At 48.9% G+C, this 26,592-nt stretch overlaps 1 protein-coding gene across 1 annotated transcript in view; it reads right to left on the bottom strand.

Moving 5' to 3' along the window:
- Positions 1-26,592, bottom strand: part of LOC106844898 (contactin-associated protein-like 4) — a 171,046-nt gene that overhangs the window by 133,509 nt on the left and 10,945 nt on the right. Inside the window, exon 2 of the mRNA XM_044751479.2 lies at positions 70-180. Within this exon, the coding sequence (XP_044607414.2) occupies positions 70-180 (111 nt within the window). The remainder of the gene's footprint in view (positions 1-69; positions 181-26,592) is intronic.

Raw genomic sequence — 26,592 nt, 5'->3', positions numbered from 1 at the left:
AGAAATACAAGAATTGTTGAAAATCAAGGAGCCCACCACAGATCAATGCAAGGTAGGAAGTTGACTTACCGTCTCTTCGGTTAAGTCTTGCGAACCCAGGACTGTGGCTGCTGGACAGCTCCGAGGAGCTGCTGAAGGATGATGGGGGCAGGGCAGACATGAGTGGCTTGTCACAGTTATCTGTTGGAGGAAAACCACGAATTCGGGTTAACACACTTGTTATAGCCCTTTGGGAAATCGTAACCTAGAATGTTACAAACCCCAGAGCAAACCCAGTGTTAATGGGGAAGGTCAGAAGCATTAGAAAACTACAGGATGTCCACTGTGACAGCTCCCACTGTCCCAGACAGCACAACAAGAAAGGAAAGGGAGTGAGGTGTCTAAGAAACAGGAGGGTGACAGAGAATTGTCACAATTCATAGACAAAGGAAAGTGAAAAACCAATAACACAGTCGATTTATCAGAAATGATAAGATGTCACAAAGAGGCAGGGTATATAATCAATATACCAGCACGGATCATGTTTCTATATGCCAAATGGTTAACTATAGTAAAAAAAGAAAAATAGCCATTTATAATAACAAGAAAAATATAAGATGCCTGAGAATGTTTCTGAAAAGATGTTTAAGACGTAGTGGAGAAAATTATAAAACTTTAGTGATGGACCTAACATAAGACCTTACATATGTAAGTGGAGAGATATGCCATACTCGTGAACAGTGTGCTCATCTTTTTGATTCATCAAGTCGGCCTGCTACTGGGCGTTAGAAGAGACTGAACGCTTGACCACAGGCCACCAAGTTACCATACAGCCTGAGCTGCCCATTATGAACTGGGTATTACCTGACCCACCAACCCACAAAGTTGGGTGTGCCAGCAGCACTCCATCATCAATGGAAGTGCAATGTATGAGGTCAGGCTCAAGTGGGTCCTGAGGGTTCAAGTAAAGTCACATGAAGAAGTGGCCCAAATGCCCATGGCCCCCATTCCTGCTATACTCCTCTCTCCCACCCTGCACGATGGCCTCATGGGGAGTTCCCTGTGATCAGTCGTCAGAGGAAGAGAAGACTCAGCCTGGTTGACGGGTGGTTCTGCAGGATATGCAGGCACCACCTGAGGGTGGACAGTTGGAGCGAATAGTGCCTCTCTGGGACATCCCCGAAGGATGTGATGAAGGGAAGTCCTCCCAGTGGGCAGAACTTCGAGAAGCACACCATGGGCTCAGCAACATGGACTTCTACTCGCCAAGGCTAACTTGGCTATGGCCACTGCTGGGTGCCCAATCTGCCAAGAGACGAACACTGAGTCCCCACTATGGTACCCCTCCCTGGAGATCAGGCAGCTACCTGGTGGCTGGTCTATTACACTGGGGGGCTTCCATCATGGAAGGACAGCATTCTGTCCTTCCTGGAACAGATTCTGGATAAAGATTTGCCTTCCATGGACACAATACTTCACAAAAACTATCATCCATGGGCTTCCAGAATGGCTTGTCCACCACATAGTTTTCCACACAGCATTGCTTCTAATCAAGGGACTCACTTCACAGCAAAAGAAGTGGGGCAGTGGGCCCACGCTCATGGAATTCACTGGTCTCACCATGTTCCTCACCCTCCTGAATCAGCCAGCTTGATAGAATGGTGGAATGACCTTTTGAAGACTCAGTTATAGTACTAGCTGGGTGGCAAGACCTTTCAGGGCTGGAGCAAGCTTCTCCAGGAGGCGGTTCATGCTCTGAGTCAGCATCCAGTATATGGTGCTGTTTCTCCCACAGCCAGGATCCGCAGGTCCAGAATCAAGGGGTAGAAATGGCTGTGGTTCACTAGCAACTCACCAGCCCATCTTTTTCTTCTGTTCCTGCAACTTATACTCTGTTAGTCTAGAAGTCTTAGTTCCAGAGGGAGGAAGGCTTCCACCAGGAGACACGACAATGAGTCCATTGAACTGGAACTGGAGACAACCTCCTGGCCACTTTGGGCTCCTCATGCCTCTGGATCAATAGGTGAAGAAGAGAGTTACAGCACTGGCTGGGTGGCTGATCCTGACTACCAAGGAGAAATCCGACTGCTCCTCCACAGTGGAGTAAGGAAGAGCATGTCTGGAACACAGGAGATCCTTAGGGCATCTCATAGTATCACCATGCCCTGTGGTTAAGGTCAATGGAAAACTACAATCCAATCCAGGCAAGACTAACAATGACCCAGAGCCTTCAGGAATGAAGGTTTGGGTCACCCCATCAAGCAAAGACCACAGTTAGCTGAGGTGCTTGCTGGGGCAAAGGGAACACAGACTGCGAGGTGGAAGAGTCTGGTTAGAGTGCCAGCCATGGCCAGGTGACCTAGTTACAGTGACTGTAATCATCATGAGTGTTTTTTCCTTATTTTGTCATCAATGTCTGTCTGTGTGTGTGTACATAGACTGATGGATATAGATAGATAGGCGATAGGTAGATAATAAATTGAGCTAACATATTTGTTTTCCTCCCCTTCTTATTCCATTGTCATCTAAGGTAGATGTGTTCATAGCAGTCAATTTTAGATCTTACTATTTAAATTGCAGGGCATCAAAGGAGAAGAGTGAACATCACTGAGGACTCTGTGTCCTCTTCTGGGGGAAGGGTTAACATCTTTGTGGCTACACAAAGGATAGTTTTGTCACATTAGGTGAAAGTGTGCCTTTGTTACCGTCTTTATTAGGAGATTGAGTTGGTTTAAGGAGATGCGAATGGGCGCCAAGTTGACAAACGGTGAACAGTGATGGTTAGTTTTGTGTGTTGACTTGACTAGAATATGGTGACAGCTATTACATCAAACACTGATCCAGGTGTTGCCATGAAGGTGTTTACAGACAGGATCAAAGTCAACATCAGCTGACTTGTGAGGGCGATTCTGCTGGACAGTCTGGGCGGCTCGGGTCCAACCAGTTCAAAGGCCTTAAGAGCAGCACTGAGACTTCTCTGAGGAAGAAGAAATGCCACCTGTGCAGAGTGGCTCCAGCCTGTGCCCAGAGCTCCAGCCTGCCCATCCTGGACTTGCCCGTCCGGTCCCCACAGTCATGTAAGCTGCTTCCTTGCACAAGTCCCTTAACGATCACTTTCTACTGGTTCTGCTTCTCTTGTTGAACCCTGACTGTTACAAACAGGAGGACTCAGCACTGTGAACGATGCTTCTTCTCCCCACATCGCTCTTTAAATTCAATGACACCAACACAGACGTCCGTAAGCCCCACATAGGCAGGGCGACAATGGAGAAGCAGGGGAAGGGGTGGGTGAAACCTGGTCCCTGAGTCTTCTAGAGGAAGGAGAAAAATTAGCAGCTTCCAGAAATGTGAAATAAAGGTCAAGGATGCAGTCCTCGCCCATCACTAAAGCGTACGTTTGTTGGGCGTGAATTATTCCACTTTGCACCTTCCGTAAAGACCAGCAGAGTCTTAAGAGAGGACAGAAACAAACACACTGACAACAAAAACCGGCATGAGAGGAGCCAGTTCTTCGCAGTCATCCCAGACTAGAAACCCGTCTCCCTGTTGTATATTCTGTCTGCCTGGGCTTATTGTACGGAAGATGGAAGCTAATAGGCAGAATATTCTGCAAATTTCCCTCAAGAGAAAGTGAGATGAGGCAAGTGTCGCCGTGGCTCCTCGTCTCTTCGTACACCTGCACATAAGCTGTCATCTGTCAAAGGCGACTATCATAGGTTGGTTTCAAAACCTATTATACGACCACATTCTTACACAACCCAGAACAACCAGCCGTCCTCCAGCTTCTTTGTAGAACAGCTTCCATTCAAAACCAATCACATTACATATGAATATGTGCTATCACGTTATTTTAGTAGAATTGCAAGGTGATTTTTCAAATGGACTTAAAAAACCACCCCAAGTTCAAGTTTTATATACACAGGGCTTAATATGAAAAAGATAAGGCATATTGAGATTCCTCTTTAATAGGCAGAGAGAATAAATATTAAAGATACTATCAAAATGCATTATTTTCATTATGACTGCTGTGCAGATAGTCAGGTAGAAAATCCTCACAAAAGGACCCAGGACGAGGTCTGAGTGAGTGATCCGAAGGAGGAGATAGGGTGAACGGAAGGCAGGCAAAGTCTGGCTGTTGCATTTTCTAAGTAGAAATAATGAGGAGAGGAATGTGCAGCCTCAACTAATCCAGCTATTAGCTGTGTTAACAGGGGCCGTGGTCGTGGGGCTGGCCTTCCACACCCTCTTCATTTAGATGCAGACAGTACCTGTCTCTGCCCTTCTCAATTTTCAACACAACAGCCGAGGCGGTGACACCCTCACAGTGACCTCCCAGCCCTGCTGAACCCGTGCAGGGCCCGCGTCTGTCCAGGAGATGTCCCCGTGGTGCCCGCACAGCCATTCCTTCTGACGCTGCACTGACCAGGCCAGGCGGCCCCCGCATGCCCTCCTCCAGGTCCTCACTGGGGTTTCCGGGATTCCGCCTGCTCCACCCTACACACAGCCTGTCCCCACCCCCGCTGCCCTCTCTCCCCCAAGGAGTGACAATAAATGTCTGCTATCTAAGATGCTGCACTGGGGCAGGCTGTTACTTTGCATCATGGTGGCAACAGCTGACTCACATGGAACCATGCATCCCTGAAGTGCAGGGGGCATTGGGGCCTCTCTGTCACCCCCACCGGTGCTGTAGGTCGGGGTGGATGGGGGAGAATTCTGAGGGTCATTCTTCTTGCTTCTCAGCAGGTCCAGGGGGGTGGAGCCCGGGCCCAGAGCTGGGACGTCCTTGACTGCAGCACACGATCTACCAGCCTTTGCTACCTCTGTCTGGCTCTGTTCTTGCCCTCGCTCCCCAGGGTCACCTCTCCAGACAGCATCGTCTCAGCCCAGATTCCGGGGTGAAGCACTGACAGCAGAGTCCCAGGAAGGGACTATGCAGGTGGGCACCCTGCTCAGGGGCTAACGGGCCCGTGGCTCCTGGAAGGTGAGGTGGTGACCACCTGCCACACCCAGCATCCTAATTATGAAGAATCTTGGTTGCTGCAGGAGATCATAGCAGCATCTTGCTAAGCTTTAAGACTAGGGAAAATAAATTCCAACTGGGTGACTGGGGGGATGTGTGATCTGCTGAGTCTCATAATCATTATACCAGATTGCTTGTGGTTTGGACTCTCAGGTCGGAGGGGAACACGTTAACAGGCATGAAGGCAGGGGGTTTAGGAACGCCGGGCCCTTGCAGGAATGGACCGCTGCCTGCATACCTTGCTGATTGTTCTTAAGATACTCCCCAAGGGAATGACCTGGGATTGGGCTGGTGTGCCTCAGGGGGATGAAGAATGGAACCTTTGGACTTGGGCTTGTGTGTCCTTGCAGGCATGAGTTCCTGTTATCGTACTTGCTTGAGATTCTTTACCCGCAAATAAATATGTGGCGATCCGAGGGAACCTCACCTAAGCCCTTGAGGCTGATGGTCCCCTGTGCCATTGAATAATGTAGATTGTGTTCTGTCTACTAGTTCTGTTCGCCCCTTCGGCTCGCTGCCTAGCCAGTCTCAGCAGCACTTGGTGGAGGCAGGGGGAGGGCAGCCTCAGTTTCCTGGTGGTGGCGTGCCTGGGCAGCTGAGGGGTGGCGTGGTGGAAGACTGAGGAAGGCAGCTCTGGAGCCATGAAGACGAAACATGGCGTCCACAGGGGCCCACCGTGGAGGATGGATGGCTGTGGCAGCTTCCTCGGCACAGCCAGCATGTGGCTGAGCTACGGGGTGGTAGCGTGGGCCCTTGTGGCCCTCCACACCACAGTTAGGCCCCAGAGGCAGTGAGGGTGTATGGAACCTGGGCAGGGTCATTTGGGAAAGTGCTCCTGGAATCCCGGGCCCTCTGGACCTGAAGGGGCAGTCCTGCCCCCCCCCCCCCCAAAGAGAGCAGAGCTCCCCTTACCTGGAGGCCAGAGGTCAGGCCAGGCCTCCCCACCTTGTGTGCACATGGTCCTCCTCAAATCGGCCCTCCTCCCAGTACTTGCAGAGTAATGCCCAGGGCCAGAGGGTCAGGTCTTGGTACAACGCCAGACAGAAATGCAGAAAACAGCTCAAACCCAGTGAACGCAAACCATCGGGATCCAGGAAACTGGGGTGGGTGGGCCTGGAAGGACTGGCACAGGGTGGATGGTGACAGGGGTTGGTGACACTGCAGCGCTGGCCCAGGTTCCCTGCAGAGGTCCTGCGCCCACAGGGGGTGGTCAGCAGTGAGCGAGGAGGAGATGCAGCATGGCCAGTGAGGGGGCAGAGCAGTCAGCTGTCCTCTCTCCAGAGCCCATAATGCAGAGCTGGCCCCTTGAGTCAGTGGAGATGACTGTGTCTCCAGTGGTGAGGACCTGAGGGCTCAGCCACAGAGGCAGGGACAGGTTCTCCGGCTAGCGGGCGGACACAGGCAGGACCACAGCCCAGAGGTGGGGAGTCCATTGGGCCGCCCAGAGAACTGGCCCGTCACTGGCTCCCTGCTGCTGTGTGGGAGACGGTGCTGGGAGGCAGGGGGGCACGCTCGACAGCGGGTGCAGGGGACCAGGGGGCCGCAACTCAACAGCACAGCCCGGCAAGGCTTCTGCCTCCCCATCTTCACCCGGTGCCCCCACCCCTGGGAACACCTTCCAGGAACCAAAGCCTTCCTGAGACTCTGCCTCGGGAGACGAGGCAAACACACTTCGTTAATCTTATCGTTACATTACTACATGCGCCACACGCGTTTCTCTTTAATTAGAGCACAGCTGGTGAAGAGAGTCATGACTGCAGGCCCATCGCCGAGCTCTCCTGCCGGGCTGGGATGAGGTCGTCGAATGCTCCCCACGGGCTGCAGACGGCCACCCCAACTAGACCCTGCACAAAACGAGGGACCCCGAACGCTGGGGAAAAGCGCCGAACCGGGATGGAGTACCAGGACGGCGCCACAGATCCGGGGAGATACATCCTCTGAGAGGGCGTAAGGGTTCGGATGACGCAACTCAGAAAATGCCCAAACCAAGTCTCTGGGCAGCGTCCTGCGAGCAGTGCTGTCCCCTTCTGTCCGGGTGATGATGGGCCCGTCCCACCACCAGGCCCTCAGCCGAGGCCTCTTTGTCTGTAGCTGCATCCCACCCGCAGCTCAGAGGCCGTGACCACACGCGCGCGTCCTCACCAAGTGTCTTGGCTGGGCTCCGACCCAGGTTCCCTGGGCGGCTCCCGCTGGCTCTCCCACTCGCAGGCTGCCCGGCTTGCGGCTGGTGGTGGCGGGATGACCGGGGGAGGCAGGGGAGGCCCAGATGGGCACAGTCTGTGGGGCAGGAGCAAGTCCCAAGTTCATCCAGATTCAGGAGCTCTCAGTAGACTCCTCCACTTGGTGGGAGGAGCGCAGAGCTGGGGACCTTCTCAGCGGACCCTCCGTGAGTCTGGGGCCAGCTCAGGTTACTCGTGTTAGTAAAACGCCTTTATTGTCACAATCGAGCTGGAGGATTTGCACGGAGAGCTCAGCGGAGGAATGGGCGAGTGATTGTTACAGACCCCGGCCCAGCCCTGCTGCGAGCTGTGCTCCGTGGGAGGCACTGGCCCCTGGCAGGGGTATGTCCCTCTGGAGTCGCACGTGGCTCCGCAGCGACTGCTCGCCGGAGCGTGGTGAGGGCGAGACCCCCTGAGCCTGTGGTGCCCAGACCTGCCCGCCAAGGCGGTGCCTCCAGCTGCCGTCCACGCGGACCCCCATTCCTGCTCTCACCCCCAGGGTCCTTTCTCACACTGTATGCTTCGTCTGCAAAGACCTCAGGGAGGCGAGGCGGCAGGGAGCGCCTCTCAAGAACTGTAGGGACCGCGTAGACGGGATGGAGCGCCTCTCTCGGGGGATTATGCGGCGGGAGGCAGGAGACCAGTCAGCCTGGTGATGATGCCACGCTCGGGGTCCCCTGTCTCGGCCTCGTCCCCTCAAGGAGGGAAGAAGCGGTAAGGGAGCCCCACACGCCTCTCTGCTCACATCCTTCCTTCTCTGGGGTTTTACGACATTAAAAGCCTGCAACGCCACCAGAAAGGCCACGGAATGCATCCAAAGCCTTGAGCGATCTGGCTGAAGTGGCGTTTGATTCCCAAGCCGATAACGGTGGCAAATTAGAAGGAAAGGGACAGGCCATTTCACTCATAAATAACCGTGAAAAATCTAAGTGAAATATTAGCAAAAGTAATTCAGTGGTAAATTAAATGTAATATATACCAGAACTACGTGGCTTTCATGCTAAGGATGGAAGACTGGTGGGTTTTTTCTTTTTTGAAATGAGTAACTTCCTTAATAGATTTTAGTGGAAATTACATTCAGAGAAGTTGAAAAGGCTTTTGATGACATTTAATATCTTTTCCTGGCTTTTTAAATGATCTTCGCAAGTTAGGAATATACAGACACCTCATAAGGTGGTTAAGAGGATGCGTCCATTTGGGCATCAGTGTCATTGCACATGTTTCTCTCAGACCAACACTAGCATCATCGTAGTGAGAAAACACTAGAAATGATCTGATTAAAGGAAGAGGCCAAGCAGGAATGTCAGTGACACCGTGACTGTTTGCTGTTCTTCTAAGGACATCAGGGAAACTGGAATATCCGAATCTACTGATAAGAAAATCTGAGTGTTCAAACTCGAAAGTTATGATAAGCACTAAAGTTATTCATTTAGACAGAAAACTACAAAATTAATATAAAAAATGAATGGCTTTCCAATATGCATGCAAACACCTGAAAATATCATGGAAAAAACAATATCTGTTTATAACAAAATCCAAGAAATATAGGAATAAACAAGAAATGTCAGAGATAATAAATAGAAAGAATTTAGATAAGTGAAGACAAACCCACTGTTTTTTGGGGGGGGGGGGGTTTGGTGAGGAAGATTGGCCCTGAACTAACCTCCTTTGCCAATCTTCCTCTTGTTGCTTGAGGAGATTGCCACTGAGCCATGTGTGCCAGTCCTCCTCTATTTTGTACGTGGGACGCTGCTTCAGCATGGCTTGATGAGCGGTGTGGTAGGTCTGTACCCAGGATCCGAATCCACGAACCCTGGGCTGCTGAAGCAGAGTGCACGAACTTAACCACTACGCCACCAGTCCAACCCCGACAAACCCACTGTTTTTGATGGCAGATCTAGCAGTTTAAGGAGTTTAAGGATGGTAACAGGCTCTGAAAAAATGGAAGCACTTGGTGACATCTCAGTAAAACAATATTTGGAAATAAAGTTTGCAAAGAATCACAAACATCGGAGGAAGCAGAAATTAGTGACAATAACAGAACCTTCTGAAGAGAGATTGCTGAGGTGCAGGTGAGGAGTTTCAGGGTGGGGAGTTCAGTGGGGCCTCTCCCACTGTGGTGGGCATGGCTGCGGGGCACCCTGGACCATGGTCAGGATGTAACGCTCGTGCACTTGGACACTTGATCTCAGCACTGCGAGGCTCCCGCAGTTCCCCAGGGAGCTGACAGCAGGTTTCTATGCTTGGTGCCACTTAATTGCGTGTCTGTACGTATGCCATCATACATGTATGCATGTATGCATACACGCGTGCAGATGTGCGTGTGTGTAGTTACAGTGGGTCCCCGTCTAGTGGAGCCACGTCCTCTGTCACCACACATTTGCTCTGCACACATCTGGAGTCAGTTCCTTTCCCAACCGTGGTTTTCCTGAGCAAGAACTAGGGAGTGGAATCAGATTAGTTATAAAAAAGCTTATCAAATAATCCAGATAATGAACTATGAAGTGTAAGATTAAAAAAGATTTTCTTAAAGAGTCCAATTTCAGAATTTCTGAATTATGTTCTTTTTTTTTTTTTTTAAAGATTTTTTTTAATTTTTTCCTTTTTCTCCCCAAAGCCCCCCGGTACATAGTTGTGTATTCTTCGTTGTGGGTTCCTCTAGTTGTGGCATGTGGGACGCTGCCTCAGCGTGGTCTGACGAGCAGTGCCATGTCCGCGCCTAGGATTCGAACCAACGAAACACTGGGCCGCCTGCAGCGGAGCGCGCGAACTTAACCACTCGGCCACAGGGCCAGCCCCTGAATTATGTTCTTAAAACATTGTGGAGGCTTTATTTTGAAGGAATAAAAAATTGAATCTTCTTGAAATGAGGTATATTTTTCTCTGAGTCCATAAAAATGATCTCCAACCTCAGGAAAACTACTGCATTAAATTAAAAATCAGATGTTTTCTGAATTTTTCAATGAAATTTTTAAAAATGTGCTATTTAAGAAGGTCGTCCAATGTGAGTACTTTAAAATGGAAGCTCTTGAAGGTAGGGATTGTCCCAGGGTCGACCCATTCACTCGGGCATGTGTGGAAAAGAACTAAAGGTATAAAAAACACACATAAATTCAAGAATATATTTTCTAAATTGGATAAAAAGTGAGCATTTTATTGCAAAACAGAGCGTGCTTCCTGCCTCTCTCCGTCATGTGTGAGTGTGTTAAAGAGAGCCACCTCTCAGCTGGTGGGAATAAAGAATGACAGGTGCCCTTGACCCGAAATGTGCCCTAGTACAAGTCGAACAGGTATGAAAACCTGAAGACACTTACCGAGAGTCGGACCACACCACACCTGCAAAATAACCTCCCAAACTAAAGCATCAGCGAGGGCGTGAAGTGGCGTTGCAGGTGGGCTGGTGAGACGGGCACTCTGCAAACCCGTCGGGCTGGAACCACCATCTCACAAGCCCACTGTTGGATACCTTCTCAACAGAAAACATCCTCCAGGTCCACGAAAAGACACGTAAGAACATCCGCGACAATGTTATTCATGACACCCCCAAAATGGAAACAGCCCACAGGCTCAGTGCCTTAGAACAGATACATAAGCTTGGGAGCAGTTAGACAATGGAAACCACATAGAAATTTCCAAAATGAACTTAGACGTGGTGGCGTAGAAGCAGCAGCAGCCATATGTGACGGAGAACAAATCCTGTGACTCCCGTATATAGGACCCTAAACAGGAAACCTTCCTATGGTGACAGAAACTACTGCTGGTCCCTGTGGGCTCGGCTGCAGCGAGTGCTCGAGTCTCGACATGGTGGGGCTCCCCCAGCACCGTTTGTGACCCCAGCACCGTTTGTGAAACCCCCTTGGGCTGTGACTTCGTGACTCATGCACTTTTCTGTGGGTAGAAGTCCCGGGTGTGGCTCCCACTGGCCCCTGAGTCAAGGAGGAGACAGTCACTCCCTCTCTGAGGTCTCTGGGCTCCTACAATTAATAACCCAACCTCAATGGACTAGATGTCTGAAACGGGCATTTTAGAGAAAAAAAGATTATGTGATGGAAAAAAGCCCATCAGAATAGATAGCCAGTCAGCACTACACACATTTGCTTAATCAATAAACGAAGAACACGTTCTTTTCTGTTAGCAAATTGATGAAGAAGCTAGTTTAAATCTGCTTCATTTCAGCCGGGATAAATCGGTAACTTGAGCCGAGTTAAGTCTTGGAAATATCGCCTCGGCTCCAGCAGGAGCAGCTCCAAATGGGAGGGTGGGCATTTCTGATGCCGAGGGCTCAGGATCCAGCAACAGGCGCTCATGGTCCAGCCCAGGTCTCAGCCGGCGGCCCCCACCTCCTGCTGGCCTCACGGAGCTGTGTCGATGGGCTGTTAATCCTACTTGAGATGAAATAAATCATGTCCCATAAAAGCACCTGGGTATTTTTGTGAATAATATCCAAATATAGATTAAAAACTAAAATAACAGAATAGCAGAATAGGACATTGAAATTAGAATAAGGAAGTGTTGAGTATATATTAAAAATAAAAATAACAGAATAAAATCCATGTACTGAGGGCTAACGTCACTCCAGAGTCACATCCTAAATGCCTGTCAGTTAACATGGCCTCCCGGTGACCATAAGAAAATCTAGGACTCTCATATCCAGAAACCCTTTTCAAGAACAAGGCACGCTTCGTCTTTTCTCCGTCAGCAGCCAGGCGGACTCACTCATGGAAAAGCAAAGTCGGTGTATTTATAGCTTTGCTGAGGAAGCAGATAAGTCCTGACCTTGCAGGTTGTTCTCCGTAAGTAGATATATGTCCAGGGGCACATTTTGAAACTTAGCTGCTTCATTCGCTGTGGCACTGGGAGGAAGCAAGCGTTCAAACCTCTGCAGGCTGTGACCGCACAGAACACACCCCAGCATCTGGGCCCTGGAGGAGGGACGTCCGCCTTTCTCCTTGACTGCTCTGCTCTACCCGCTAATGAAGGGGCATCCATAACACCCAGGGACCAGGGCCACAGCCCCGTGACCTTCATGGACCGTGCTCATCTCCACATTTAGCAGGAGGAGTGGATGGAGAGGACGTGACGGTCCCACAGACCACATCCAGGATGCCTTACTGACACTGGACCAGGAGCCCTACAGCTTAGTTCTCAGCCCCACATGTCATGCTGAGGCCTGAGCGGGCGTGGGTGGGTGTTTGTAGAATTGTAAAGCACACCGCTGTCATTTAGTGGGTTGTGCGCTCCCATTTTGTTAATCCCCGAATGTCTACACATCAAGGACACACTTTCTCCCTGACTTGCATTGGTGTAAATCGCACGGTTCTGGAAGAGGCACTTTTTCTAGAGGGGGTGTTTGCCACCCACCACCCTGGCCAGGGGCGAGCGGGGCCTGTGTGGTGTTGAGATTTCAGTGACTGGAGGCAGGGAACAGCCATAAAGGAAAACTGTCGGTGTTGAGAACCAATCCCCCGCAAAGTATTTATACTAGAAGATCCTCTTTTTGCTGCTCAAAGGAAAGGAAGTCAATAAGTATCCACGGCTCCGGAAAACATTTCCCAGGTGGCATTTTATGGGAGAAGTTCATAAACTGAGTGAAATCATAGAATTTCCAAATGCACACTCTATGCAGTAGAACCTTTAGAAATAGCTAGGCCAGCATTTTGCAAACACAGAGGGAGTTTAAATATTTTCCTCAAAGTAGAGCTGGGGTCCAGAGCTCGCCTCACAGGTGAGGCCCAGACCCCGGAGGACCCAATGCTCCACACAGACCAGGACCCGCTGCGAACCCAGCCTGGGGCCTTCAGTGGGGCAGGGGTGGCAGCGTCTGATTCAGGGAGGGGACAGTTGTAGCCACACCACACGGTGGCGAAGCAGAACCCTGGCTTCCGAACAGGCAGCACATGTGGACTGTGGGCTTCAAGGATGGAGCACATGCTAGACAGGCGGCCACAGACACCAGGAGCTGAGGGGAGAGATCCAGGAAGGGGCAGGTCTGCCTCAGCCATGGTTTCATAGAAGATGGTACTGTCAACACACACACACTCACACGTGTGCTGACACACTCACACGTGCGCTGACACACTCACACGTGCGCTGACACACTCAGTGCACTGACACACTCACACGTGTGCTGACATGACACACTCACAGTGCGCTGACACACACGTGCGCTGACACACTCACACGTGTGCTGACTCACACGTGCGCTGACACACTCACAGTGCGCTGACACACTCACACGTGTGCTGACATGACACACTCACACGTGTGCTGACATGACACACTCACAGTGCGCTGACTCACTCACACGTGCGCTGACACACTCACACGTGTGCTGACACACTCACACGTGCGCTGACTCACTCACATGTGCGCTGACACACACGTGCGCTGACACACTCACACGTGTGCTGACTCACACGTGCGCTGACACACTCACAGTGCGCTGACACACTCACACGTGTGCTGACATGACACACTCACACGTGCGCTGACACACTCACAGTGCGCTGACTCACTCACACGTGCGCTGACACACTCACACGTGCACTGACACACTCACAGTGCGCTGACACACTCACACGTGTGCTGACATGACACACTCACACGTGTGCTGACATGACACACTCACAGTGCGCTGACACACTCACACGTGCGCTGACTCACTCACACGTGCGCTGACACACTCACAGTGCGCTGACACACTCACACGTGTGCTGACGCACTCACACGTGCGCTGACTCACTCACACGTGCGCTGACTCACTCACATGTGCGCTGACACACTCACACGTGCGCTGACTCACTCACACGTGCGCTGACACACACGTGCGCTGACACACTCACACGTGCACACACATGTTCACACTCAAATACACATGCACGCACACTAACATGTGCACACGTACACTCACACATGCTGACATATACACTCACAGGCTCATGCACACACACACGCATGATCTCGCACACTCTCATGCACACACACACGCATGATCTCGCACACTCACTGCTGTGCACACGTACACTCACACATGCTGACATATACACTCACAGGCTCATGCACACACACGCGCATGATCTCGCACACTCTCATGCACACACACACGCATGATCTCGCACACTCTCATGCACACACACTCATGATCTCGCACACTCTCATGCACACACACACGCATGATCTCGCACACTCACTGCCGTGCACACGCACACTCACACATGCTGACATATACACTCACAGGCTCATGCACACACACACGCATGATCTCGCACACTCACTGCCGTGCACATGCATGAACACACACACATACGTGTGCACACACACATGCACACTCTCACACTCCTGCCTGCAGTGTATGGGATGGCGTTCAGTCCAGGAGGGGTGACAGCAGTGTCTGTGGGGTGTCCTGTGGTGTCTGAGCAGCAGGATGCTCCCCACATGACTAGCTGACTCTAGAGTGAAGGATGTAAGAAGCTGGAGATCTGTAAAACTAATGATACAGAAAACATAGTTTTGGAAACTCAACTACTATTACATTTTATCATTTAACCTTGTCCTAAAAATGTGGCTTCAAAATAATTTATCTATCCAAAGTGACTTGTTAAATTATAAACTGGAGAAATGGCTTGATTGTATAGATATTTACAGGCTTATTGTTGAGTCACTGTCCAACAAACATTGCTTAAAGCATCAGAATGACAGAACTCATACTTCGAGCTGCAAAATACTCAATGGATGGTTGTTTCTGTGATTGCTCACAAGAAGTACCAAATTATTCTCATCCTCATAAACTGCATTATATAATGCCACACATAATAATGCATGAGATAAGGTAAATGGAGAAGTATGAAAATAAACGTAACTTTCAAATTTTCTGTATACCAATTTTGGCAATGTAATAGATTTATGATATATTGAATTATCCTAGAACATAAGAATGAAACTTTGTCTATGGCATATTTCTGTACCCCAATAAACACAAAATAGCAACAAATTAATAAAATAAGGATAAACTTAAAAAGAAAGAGATGGGCAGAGGAGAGAAACCGGAAGAGTGGTTTTAGCAAGTTACAACGTGAATGTAGCATGGTTTCCTAAGCAGAGACATGCTAGCCAGACCCTCTTGGAGGCCATCGCTCCCTCCTGGGGGAGAAGCTCAGAGAAGGAGGAGCTGATGGCTGATGGGGCCTGCAGAGCTCCTGGATGCTCAGTGAGGGGGACTCCAGGCCCCATAGGAGGCAGAGGCAAGTGGAGACTGAAGATGAGGGTGTGCTGAGAGTCTGTTATAAACAGCAAGTCCCTCCCCCTTCCTTGAGATCAGGAACTCCAGGCCCCTATCTAGCAGATCTGCACTTTATTCTGAATCACCTGGAGGGCTTCTTAAGGCACAGATTGCTGACGCCACCCCCAGAGTTTCTAATTTGACAGATCTGGGATTTAACCAAGACTTTGCACTTCTGATGAGGTCCCAGGCAATGCTGTAGTTGCCAATCCTGGGACCACCCCGTGAAAACCACCAAGAAATCCACCTGGGGAAGCTCTGTTATTCAATTAAAATTGTCAGGACACACAGAAAGAAAAATGTAAGCCATTGTCAAGAGGAAGAAGAGTCAACAGAAGCAGGCACAGAGATGGCCCACATGTTGGGTCTCTGAAACAGAGATTTTCAAATAACCGTAGTCCATCAGAGACCTTTAAATAACTATAGTCCATGTGTTAAGGATCCAGAAAAAAAGATGGACAAATATATGAATGATGAGGAATTTCAGAAATCACATAGCTGAAATCTCAGAGTCCAAAGGAAATATTAGGGATCAAAAGCTGGCTGTCAGAGGTAAAGGATTCTGTCAATGGGCTTACAAGCCAAGCTGAACAGAGCAGAGGGAAGAATCAGTGAGCTTGAAGATAAATCAGCAGAAATTATATAAACTGGAACACAATGTAGAAAAAAGAGAGTAAAAAAAAGCAGAACATTCACGAACTGTTGGATAATATCAGACTCTCCAATCTGTGTGTAGTTAGAGAATCCACAGGAGAGAGAAACAAAAGGAAGGAACAAATATTTGAACAGACGATGGCCAAGAATTTTCCACAATCAATGACAGAGAACAAGGCACAGATCCAAGTATCTCAGATAAACCCAAGCAGTATAAATACAAAAAATAAAACATTATGTTTAGTAGATGCACTGTAATTAAACTGGTGAAAGTCACAAAGTGTAAATCTTGAAGACAGCAGAGGAAAATGATGCCTTACACACCAGGGGAAGAGACAAGCTTGAGAGCACAGCCACGCTCACAGCTGACATGCTGGAAACCGTGGGGGCATGTCATTGAAACACTGAAAGGAAACAACGTATCCACCCAGGGTTTCATAGTGAGCAATAGTATCTTTCATAAAGGAAAGTGAGGCAAAGACATTTTCAGATCAAAAAAAGCTGAATAATCCACTGCAAGCAGACCTTCATGAGAAGAAATTTTAAAGGAAGTTCTTTAGGCAGAAGAATGATATGAGATGGGAATCTGGACCTACACAAAGAAATGAAAAGTGCTGGAAACAGTAAAAATGAGGGTTAATATAAAGGATACTTAATTTGTTTTAGTTGCTTTAAATGTAATTGACTGCCCAAAGCAAAAAGAGAAACAGTGTATTGTGTGGTTTATAAATATGTAGCAATAAAATGTATAGCAAAAATAGCACAGTGGATGGGAATGAGAAATGGAAGTACACAGCCCTAAGTTCTTACAACTATGCATGAAATGGTGAGATATAATTTGCATGCAGACTGAAAGAAGAATCTAAATATGTAGATTCCAAACCTTAGAGCAGCCACTATTCTTTAAAGCACTATAGCTAATAAGCCTGTGGTGGGGATAAAACAGAAACGTAAAAATTATTCCATAAACTCAAAAGAAACCAGGAAAATAATTGACTAAGATAGCTTTGAAATTGTAGAAAAGAAAATTGAGTTCAAGAATTGCTTTCTGGGGCCTGGTCTGGTGGTGTAGTGGTTAAATTTGTGTGCTCCAGTTTGGCGGCCCAGGGTTTGCAGGTTCGGATCCCAGGCGCGGACTTAAGCACTGCTCTTCAAGCCACGCTGTGGCAGCGACCCACGCACAAAATAGAGGAAGATTGGCACAGACATTAGTTCAGAGACAATCTCCCTCAACAAAAAAGAAAGAAGGAAAAAAGAATTGCTTTTCTGTAGTCATACCACTTTGCCAGAGCCTGTCCCCAAAAGACAGGCTGAGCCAAGACCACTTGGTATTTGCCTGGTCGACAAAGTGACAGAACCAATGTCAGCTGCACGAGAGCAAGAAATTCTTATTTACGGCACCATCTGTGAAACCGAAGCAGCATCTGACGGAAATTCAGTGCCTGGTGAAGGCTTGAATGGCCACGTCATTTACCCTCTAGCTTTGTCCAGCACTTCAGTTTCCTCCCTCGAATTCCTGGACAAAGTATCTAATTTTCACTGTGTGACTATTGTGGAGGTCGTCATAATCACTCTTTGATGCTCTGCTAAAACAACAGTGAACTGGTTAATTTAAAAAAAAATCCACAATAATTAAGAAAGAGAACAAAAGAGTGAATTTTCCATAATGAGATCATTTCAATATGTCCACAGTGGGTATACAAGAAGGGAGACAAAATGAAAATCAGTGCCATATTCTGTGGCGCATTTTTACGTCTCTGATAGCTTGCATGTGGTCATTTACAGTTAGACATGAATCTGCGAGATGTTTAAAGCTGAGGCTGATCTCGTTGCGTTTCCGGCTTGGGAAGGGGAATGGCTTTACAATTCCTCAGGAGGACCCTGTATGAGAACTTCTCTGCGATTGGTCACACACGTTTATATTACGCAATATAATCAGAGTAACGCTCCCCTGTGACATCACGTATTCTTTTTTAGCAACTACACTATCAAATTTCTTCAGAGATGTCATTTCTGTTTTCATATTTTTAGAGTAAAATCTAGGTTATGTGAGAAATTATTTTCCATCCTTTTGGAAAGATCTTTGTGATATATCGAACACTCTCTGGAATATGGAAGTTGAAGGAAATAACTAAAATGCCCGTAAGCCAAGGAACCGCTGATGTGGGAATAGGGTGACGGGTCATTTCAGGAATGGCGTATTTGCTGTAGCCACTGAACCAGCAGAAGGTTCCAGAGTTAATCTAACTGCCTCTGAGGATGGCACTCTGGGCTCTGCGTCTTCCCGGGACAGCTCCTGGAGGTGACACCCTACGACGGAGGGTTGTGTCCTCCTGGTTAATCATTTTTCACCTAGAGAGAAAAGCTGGATTGCCCAAAGGCAACTAAAATCAGTCTGTTCTGGACAAGGCTGTTTTCCAGAGACCATTGACACACTCTCTCTAATTTTCTTGGAAGAGAAATCTACCATCAGCAACCGAAAAGGAGACAAGAAGCTTGCAGCTCTGAAACCACACAGTGTCTGGGGAGGTGGACGGGGTGCTTGTCTTTGGGGTGTAGGCTCAGATCATTCTTAAGGTTGAACAGGATGAATTACCAAGTATTTCAGTTTATTTCCAGGAGGCACCCCTGCAGGTAAGGTAACCTGGAGGTCACCTGTGGGTCCACAGGTGGGGGGCCCTGGAGGGGGACTGGGGACAAGCAGGATCCAGCTGACCCTGCAGGGCACCTGACTCTGGGCCGGCCCTGCAGAGGCGTCCAGAGTCTGAATGAGGGGCCAGGTCTCTGTGCCCTCCTGCTGACCAGTAATAGACATGGGCAGCCCTGGAAGGGGCGGGAACCCAGTGAGGGGACACCCTTCAGCCAAGGGACGTCCCGAAGAGAGATGACTGCTGAGGCCGGTGAGCCAGCAGCTGGGGAAAAGCCCTCCATCCCAGAAGGTCATGTGGACACCCCGTCACCAGTTCACCCCGGGGCTCCCATAGCTGCCGTTCCCCAGCGTGGGTCTCAGGGACCCTAGGCTCTGGGGACCTGTGATGGCAAAGCTGAGTAATAATTCTAAGATGGTGTTTGCCTTTTCCCTCATTTCCTACAAATCTAGAATGGAACTTTCCAGAAGCTGCATCGCACGTCTCCAGCAGTCTGAAGGAGCCATTGGAGGACCCCTCCTCCAGCTGCGAGACTGTGTGGGGCGGGCTTCTGACTCGTCAGCACCACTCGGGGCTGCAGGGCGAGTGTGAGTGAGCAAGACCGAGCTCCGTGGGACGAGACACAGCACAGATCAGTCGTCCCCCCAAAGGCTTCCCCTTCCTTCTCAAGAATTCTCACTAATTCTTCTTTTGCTTTGGAAAATAGAGGTGTTCTTCAAAATACTTATGTTAACCTGTAATAGGTTAGCTGTTGTTATTTTTAGATGAGTTAACAAATATTTTAAAACATTCTCAGTTTTACATCTCCTTTGATAGCTACCACCAGATACAACCCACAAAGACGAAAGCTTTCTGGGGTCCTCAGTGATTCCTAAGATCAAAGGACTGCTGAGACCAAACACTCTGAGAATGAACCGCTGTTCTAGGCTGTTTGGTCCCATTTTCTTTAGCACGTCTTTTAGCTAAAAGTTCTATGAGTTTATATAATCAAATATGCGAATATTGGGCAAACACCAAAGTGCTTCTAGAAGATAATCATTTCACTTAACTATTAAATTTATTCAAAACGGTACACCATCCCCACTACAAAGCAGAAAATTAGGTCATTTTTAAAAGGGTGTGTGTTTGTAGAGAGAGCAGAGCAAAATTAGAGTACCTTTAAATAAACAGAGGGCCTCTTATTTCTCACTAAAGTTATACTAATGAAACAAGTACAGCTATTGACGTGTTTCATATTGTTTTCATGAGAAAACAGTTGACAGGTGAAAATTTACCTGAAGAGGCTACTTGAGACAATTTTCCTTAGATCTTCTCAGTAAGATAGCAATAAAAAGTTGAAATACCATTTTTACTCAGAAATCAACAGGATTCAGAATGTGTAGAATCCTACAGTGTGTGTATCTTTTATTTTCCTGTGTAAATCTAAACCTGTATCCATGAATTTTAGGAATTATTTTGGCTGCTAAAATTAAATTCATTTATAGGAATATTCTGATCTTTCATGGGAGATACGGCTATTATACACTTATTGAACTTATACTAAAATGATAAGAAAAACAAATTCACAATGTCTGATGAAGACTAGTGTTTTATTCCATTTAAAGGACTCCGCAAGATACCTGACAAGTTGAAAGCTTCTCAAAAGTTTGATGATGATAATAATTTCTCAGGCCATGTGATGACACTAACAACCTCTGGAAATCACTTCCCCTTGTTAGTAAAAGGCATGATTATAATGCTGTGAGATGGGAGAGGAAGATAAAGGTGCCTAGATGGAGTTGTGAATCATAACATGCAACATTGGCAGGGATTTTAAAGAGAAAAGTCACATTATTCTTTCAATCCGATGAGGGTAGACACACTGTGTCACACACAAGCATGTTTTCTCTCTTTTTGCTATAATCATTTTTCAACCAAGAGGTAATTTATTCAGTTGATAAACTGTGCTCTTTTTTTTTTTTAACATGAAGGAATCTTTACTAAGAAATCACCAGTTACCTGATTGAGAAAGCTGCTAATTTTCTGGCACTGTTGTAAAATCTTATCAAGGACACAGTGGTCCCCTTCAGCTGTGTAGACATTAATAACATGAGTTAAATGCTGTCAGCTACTCCAGAACCAGCCGTCTTGTTCCTTCGTGTTAGCATCGCGCAGCTTAGATGCCACAAGCAAATAAGCATTCTAGAAGGAAAGCATGCCACGCCGGGAGAAAGACCCCACGTGCTGATATCAAGTGATCTCACCCGGCAACTCACAAAATATAAAAGTACTGTCTTTTAACATAAATACTTTAAACAACAATGGATAAAAGCTATTCAATTTGTACCCCTATCCGATAGAATCATAATGCAGTCAGTGTGGATTTTCTTTCCAAAGAGAAATAATCCATCTCGTGATTCAGTTGCAACATTGAAAACATCCTGAGCTGTCCATTCTGTCACATCCTGGCGACTTCCTGCACATTTGTAACCTCTGTAACCTCCGTCCATTTTTAACAACGACTGGAGTCAAACATTTCCCCCTCCCTCTCCAGATGGAAGCTGCTTTGATCTGCTTCCCCTCCCGTCTCTTCGCTCTACCACCTCCTACTTCGGATCTTGGTACAATCTGTGAATTTAGGCAGGGTGACCAGCAATGATGGACTTCACCAAGCCTGTGGGCCTGGTGAAGACAGACAGACACGCCCCACCCTTCGTGTTCTGGAAACCACTCTTACAAAGAGCCCCCTTACACTGACGCAGCTGAGAGGTGCTGGGTCCCATTCACCTAGACAGAGACCCTCCAAAGTCCTCACTGATGATTGATTAGCTCAACTGCTTGTCCCCTTGATCAAGCGATCAACCCGCTTGTCAACCACACCTTGGCTCTGCTCCTCTCCTGCACCCAGGCGCCTGCACTGTGCCCACCCGGCCTGAGCCAGCAGGGGCCCCGCCTGAGAACAGGGGCCTCGGGGAAACGTTCTCCATCTACTGACCCATCAGGTCCCCCAAGGTCTGTGCCTGCACCTTCCAGCCGGGCTGGCTCCTCCCCTGAAAGGAAAGCCCTCTGTGCCCCGGAGATCACAAGGTGACAGTAATCCTTGTGATGAAGTCTGTCCTGTCTTAGTCAAGGCTTGTTTTTTACTGGACGTCGTAAAAACTTACTTTAACATTAAACACACATCTAAACATAAGATTTTGTTTTCCTGCTTATTTTTTCTGCACATTAGCCTCTTATTTCTCAATTTTCCTTCACTTTTTTCCTCTTCTTGTTCTCAAGAGCACCCACGGGGGCTTTAAGAGGGTCTGCGGACAGTTATAACTCCACGTCCTTGGGTCTCAAATTGTCTCTGTTGTAGTCTCATATTTGTTGGTAGTTGCACTGTGTAAATAGCTCTAGTCCCACGGTTATTGTTCTGCAGGATGTTCAGTGTATTGCTCCCTTGCCTTTTGGCCCGTCTTCTCATTGGAAGTCTGGTTTTTCCTCTGTGGGTAATTGCTGTTATTTCTGCAGAACGTTTTGGAGCTGTGTCTCTTCAACTGAGATGGTCGTGTTGGTTGTTTGCCATTTCTTAGCATGAGTTAAGACTAGTCAACCTAAACCCTCATTTCTTCAGCTTCTGGTAAATTCTCCCCTGTTTTCACACGAATTCTTGGAACTGTACTAAGACTTGGAGCAAATGGATGGGGTGCAGGGGTGGCGGCCAGATGGTGCAGAGTGTGGCTTCTGTCCCAGCCCTGCATGGAAGAACGACATGGGAGGAGGGGGTGGTGGACCCCACCTGCCCTGGTAGGAGCCCCGCACCCTGCACCCCACTCCCCACGGGCATGCAGCTGGTTAAACCAGGCTCAGGGCCCCAAGGAGGCTGCAGACGCCCGACGATGTGGCTTCAATGCTCACCTATGTTCTTGAATTCGCACTTTGTCCCAATTGCTGGCCTCTGTGGGTTTCTTACTTTCCCATCCTCTCAACTGGACATTTAAACTGATTTTTAAATGTCTTATCCAGGACTTTTAGGCATTCTAGAGGGACCAAGAGCACCTTGCCCTGGAAGACCTCCCTCCACTCTGAAGTCTTCTCTCTGAAAGTCTGACCCCATGAACGCCGTGTGTGTGTGTGTGTGTGTGTGTGCACATGTGTCTCACTCTGAACTTCCACGTCTTTGTCTGTTGGTATGATGTTTTGGGAGAATTTTTCAGTTCCATCTTCCCTCTCACTAACTCAGTGTCCAGCAGCATCCATTCTGATAGTCTTCCTGGTGATTCTATTTCTTCCACAGCAGTGAGAGAGTTACTCAGTTTTCAAGATAACCAGCTGCCTGTTTTGCTTTTAAATATGATATTCTCTCCCTCAATCTGAGTATTGAAACCAGCTCAACACAGGATTGATGTAAGGGAAGCCATATTGTAGAAAAGAGACCATGTTGTAACTTTGAATGACTTCTGACTAACTAACCCAGCTAAATTTGCACCCTCCAGATCCATCTGTTCTGTAGATTTTATGACCCCTGCTAGTGCATATAACTCCCAGCTGCGATAAGACGATAACTTCCTTCCTTTGAGTGCCTTAGGAATGTGATGACCCCCCAAACAGAGAGTCTATGCTGACAGCCGTCATCAATGAAAACTGAAGGAGCTGGTGTGACCGCTCCCAGTCTGTAACACCAGAGGGTCAACCTTCCTAACCCTCCCCATCTCCCACTGGCCTGTATAACTGCTTCAAGACTGTGCCCCCTTAAAATGATTCTTTTGGCCATTAGTCAGCCATCTTCCCTCCTGCTAGCAAGCTGTAATCAAATGCCCTTTCTCTGCCACCATCTTGCTTCTCGACGACTGGCTTTTATCTCGCGGCAAGCAGATCATGCCCTTGGAGCGGTAACAGTATCAGGCGCACAGGGCCCTCACCTAAGGGCCCGTCTTTTGGTTGTGACATTTTTCTTCATTGGATTTTCATTCTCTGGTAGAGAATGACTTTCCCAGACTGGCGGTGGGTCTGGGTTGTAGGGTCACCTCTGGGCTCCGATGTCTTTTGAGCTCCTGTGTAAATGCCGCTGTATTTGCCTCCTGTGTGTGTGGTGAGGAGGGTGGGCACATGGCTGTGGGGGGGCCCCAGTGCATCTCTGGGTAGAGGACCCCATGCCTCTGAGAGTCAAAAGTCCCTGGGCTGAAGCCCTGCCGTTCCACAGACCCACACTGCTCACCCGGGCCAGCTCCCCACTCATCTCCAAGGGCTCGTCTCTGGAAGCACCGGGGCTGGGGTGCTCAGGCTGGTTGGCCTCCCTTGCCAGTGTCTGCTGGCCTCCCATCTCCTCTGCTCCTCTGCCTCCTCTAGGCTTGAAAATCCCCACTGTTTTTGCATTTTTCTCCGGAGAGTTTTGGGTGCATCTTTTTTCTTCAATCAAATCTTAATACCAGGTGCAGACTTACAACACTTGTCGGCCATGCAGTGGCAGCGACCCACGTATAAAGTGGAGGAAGATGTTACTGGGAGAAAATGTGTCATCTGGAGGCAATGCTATCAATGCCCTGGGGCCTCTCCTGCTCATCTGCCAGGACAGGGACACCCAGGACCCCTGGACAAAAAGCCCACCCACCGAAATGTGGACTCCTCTGGCAGCCAGACTGTGGCCATGCAACGATGTTGACCAGTTACGAGCATGGTCCTTCTCTTGTGGGGACCAAGCAGCCTGTGGTGATGGGACCACACGCCCCATCTCTGCCACGGCCCTAGCTCTGGGTGGTGGCCTGGAAGCCACCCCAGGTGACGCACAGGTGAAGGAGTGTGGCCAGGCTCCTGTACATGGTCACTGCAATTCAAATTCCATAAAGCTCTTGTTGGTCACAAAATATTACTCTTCTTCTGATTTTTTTCAATCATTTAAATTGGAAGTATTCTCAGCTCATGGTCCAGATGAAAGAGGCGGTGAGCTGGGTTGGGCCCATCTGGAGATACCGAGGCAGCATGAGGTCGTGAACTTGAGACATAGTAGGAATGTACGCCGTCAACCTTTATCCTACATTGTGAGTAACGGCGTTTTTATGCCAGTGAAATACACAGATTTTGAAACAAAAACAGTGGTGTTTTCCCAAATGTCCTCTCAGCACGAGCTCCTTCCTTTCCCTCTCTCTGTGCCTCCTGCTCACTCGCTCTTGACACACACACACAAACACGCAAGCATGTACACATTTGCACATGCACACACGTGCGCACACACACATCAAGCGTGGAGGCCCCGGGATGTTCACCCCCGGCAGACTCAGCAGCTGACCCAGGACCCGCGGGCGCCCTCGGATCAGCACTTGGGAGTGGTGCTGGCCGCTGAGGGGTCTCCTCACCAGCCTCCCTGTGTAGGCTCCTCGGGCTGCGTCGCCTCCTTGTGAAAACTTCCCAGGTGCAGCGACACTGCTGAGGGTGCTGAGCGATCCGGAGCAACGCTGATCCACCTGCCCGGCCCACGCTGATCCCAGAGAGGCGCTCTCAGATGATCAAAGACTGGAGAACCCTCGGCTCCTGGGGCATCAGGACATGCAGCCGTGAGCGTGTCTTGGGGACGGGTGCTTCGCATATGTGTCCCCTCCTGTCACCCCAGCCCAGTCTCTGCTTTCCTGGATCGGGAAGTCCTATCTGAACATTGTTTCCTAATTTTTGCCTGGAAAACAGTAAAATAGTTCCACTTACATATTATTCAGTTTAGTTAAAGGACTCGGCTCAGGATCATTTGGAGTCGTGACAAATCCTCAGCTGTGTGGGCGCCGTGTGCACCTCTGGATGCAGAGATGGTGTCCGTCCCTCTTGTTGCTTCTCTCTTTATCACTTTCCTGACTCTGCCCATCCCTCTTCTCCAGGTGTGATTTTATAATTATAATTTTAGTCCAAGGACGCCTGTCTTCCAGCATCTTGGTGCTCACTGCAGAACGTGACCATTTAGGTTTGTCTTCAGGAAACTCTGCAGACTCTGGCTCAGTAGCAAGACCCCGTGTTTGCCACGGGCCCATGTGTGAGGACAATCTCCCATCAGAGGCTTTATGACCCTCTGTCCCCCAGATGAGGCTGAGGCTCGTCACCCAGTGTTCATATGACACCTGCCCGGCAGCAGTGAGTCCAGTTTTCTCCGGGAAAACAGTCATCAACGTTGAGCTGCGAACCCCAGAGTGAAAAGTGTGCTGACCCCCCGGAGCCAGCACCCCGACTCCCCGTCACTGGACGAGCAGCTGTGCTGAGAGCCGGAGGCTGTGGTGTTGTCCACACGGGGACGGCAGCTCTACACAGGCGCCCAGAGACTCACACGTCTTATTGATGTTTCCTCCTGGAGACCGTGGTTAAAGACAGCGCATAAAATGTGTCTTCAAGGAATTTTTAAAGGGTTCACGAGCAGTTGGCTTCTTTACAAGCCCCGGTTTGCTCGGCTGGGAAGCCGAGCCGCGTGATGGTGAAGCTACAGACTTGAGACAGAGTTGGCTCTGAAATGGTGAGAGCGGAGGACCAGGGCAGCGAGATTAAAACATACGACAGCTGTAGCCTCAGAGATCACCGGAAACGAGGAATAAAACCCACAAGAGGAAAAAACGTGGCCCATAGATGTGTCTCCACACCAGAAGTGTCTGCACGTCAGCTCTGTGGGAAGCTGGCACCTCTGATGTTTGAGCAGTAGTGGGGGGGCCTCAGCAAGGAGACCACCAGTGCAGAAGTCAATGCACTGATGTCTGAGAGTGCAGGGTCAGCTGTGCATGCAAGGGTGAGTGTGCAGGGATGTCTGAGTGTGCAAGGGCAGCTGAGTGTGTGTGGATGTCTGTGTGTGTCAAAGTGTCAGAGTGC

Source organism: Equus asinus, chromosome 19, assembly GCF_041296235.1.
Source record: "Equus asinus isolate D_3611 breed Donkey chromosome 19, EquAss-T2T_v2, whole genome shotgun sequence".
Classification (NCBI taxonomy): domain Eukaryota; kingdom Metazoa; phylum Chordata; class Mammalia; order Perissodactyla; family Equidae; genus Equus; species Equus asinus.
The sequence above is the reverse complement of the archived record's forward strand: the minus strand, read 5'-3'. Positions and strand labels throughout refer to the sequence as shown.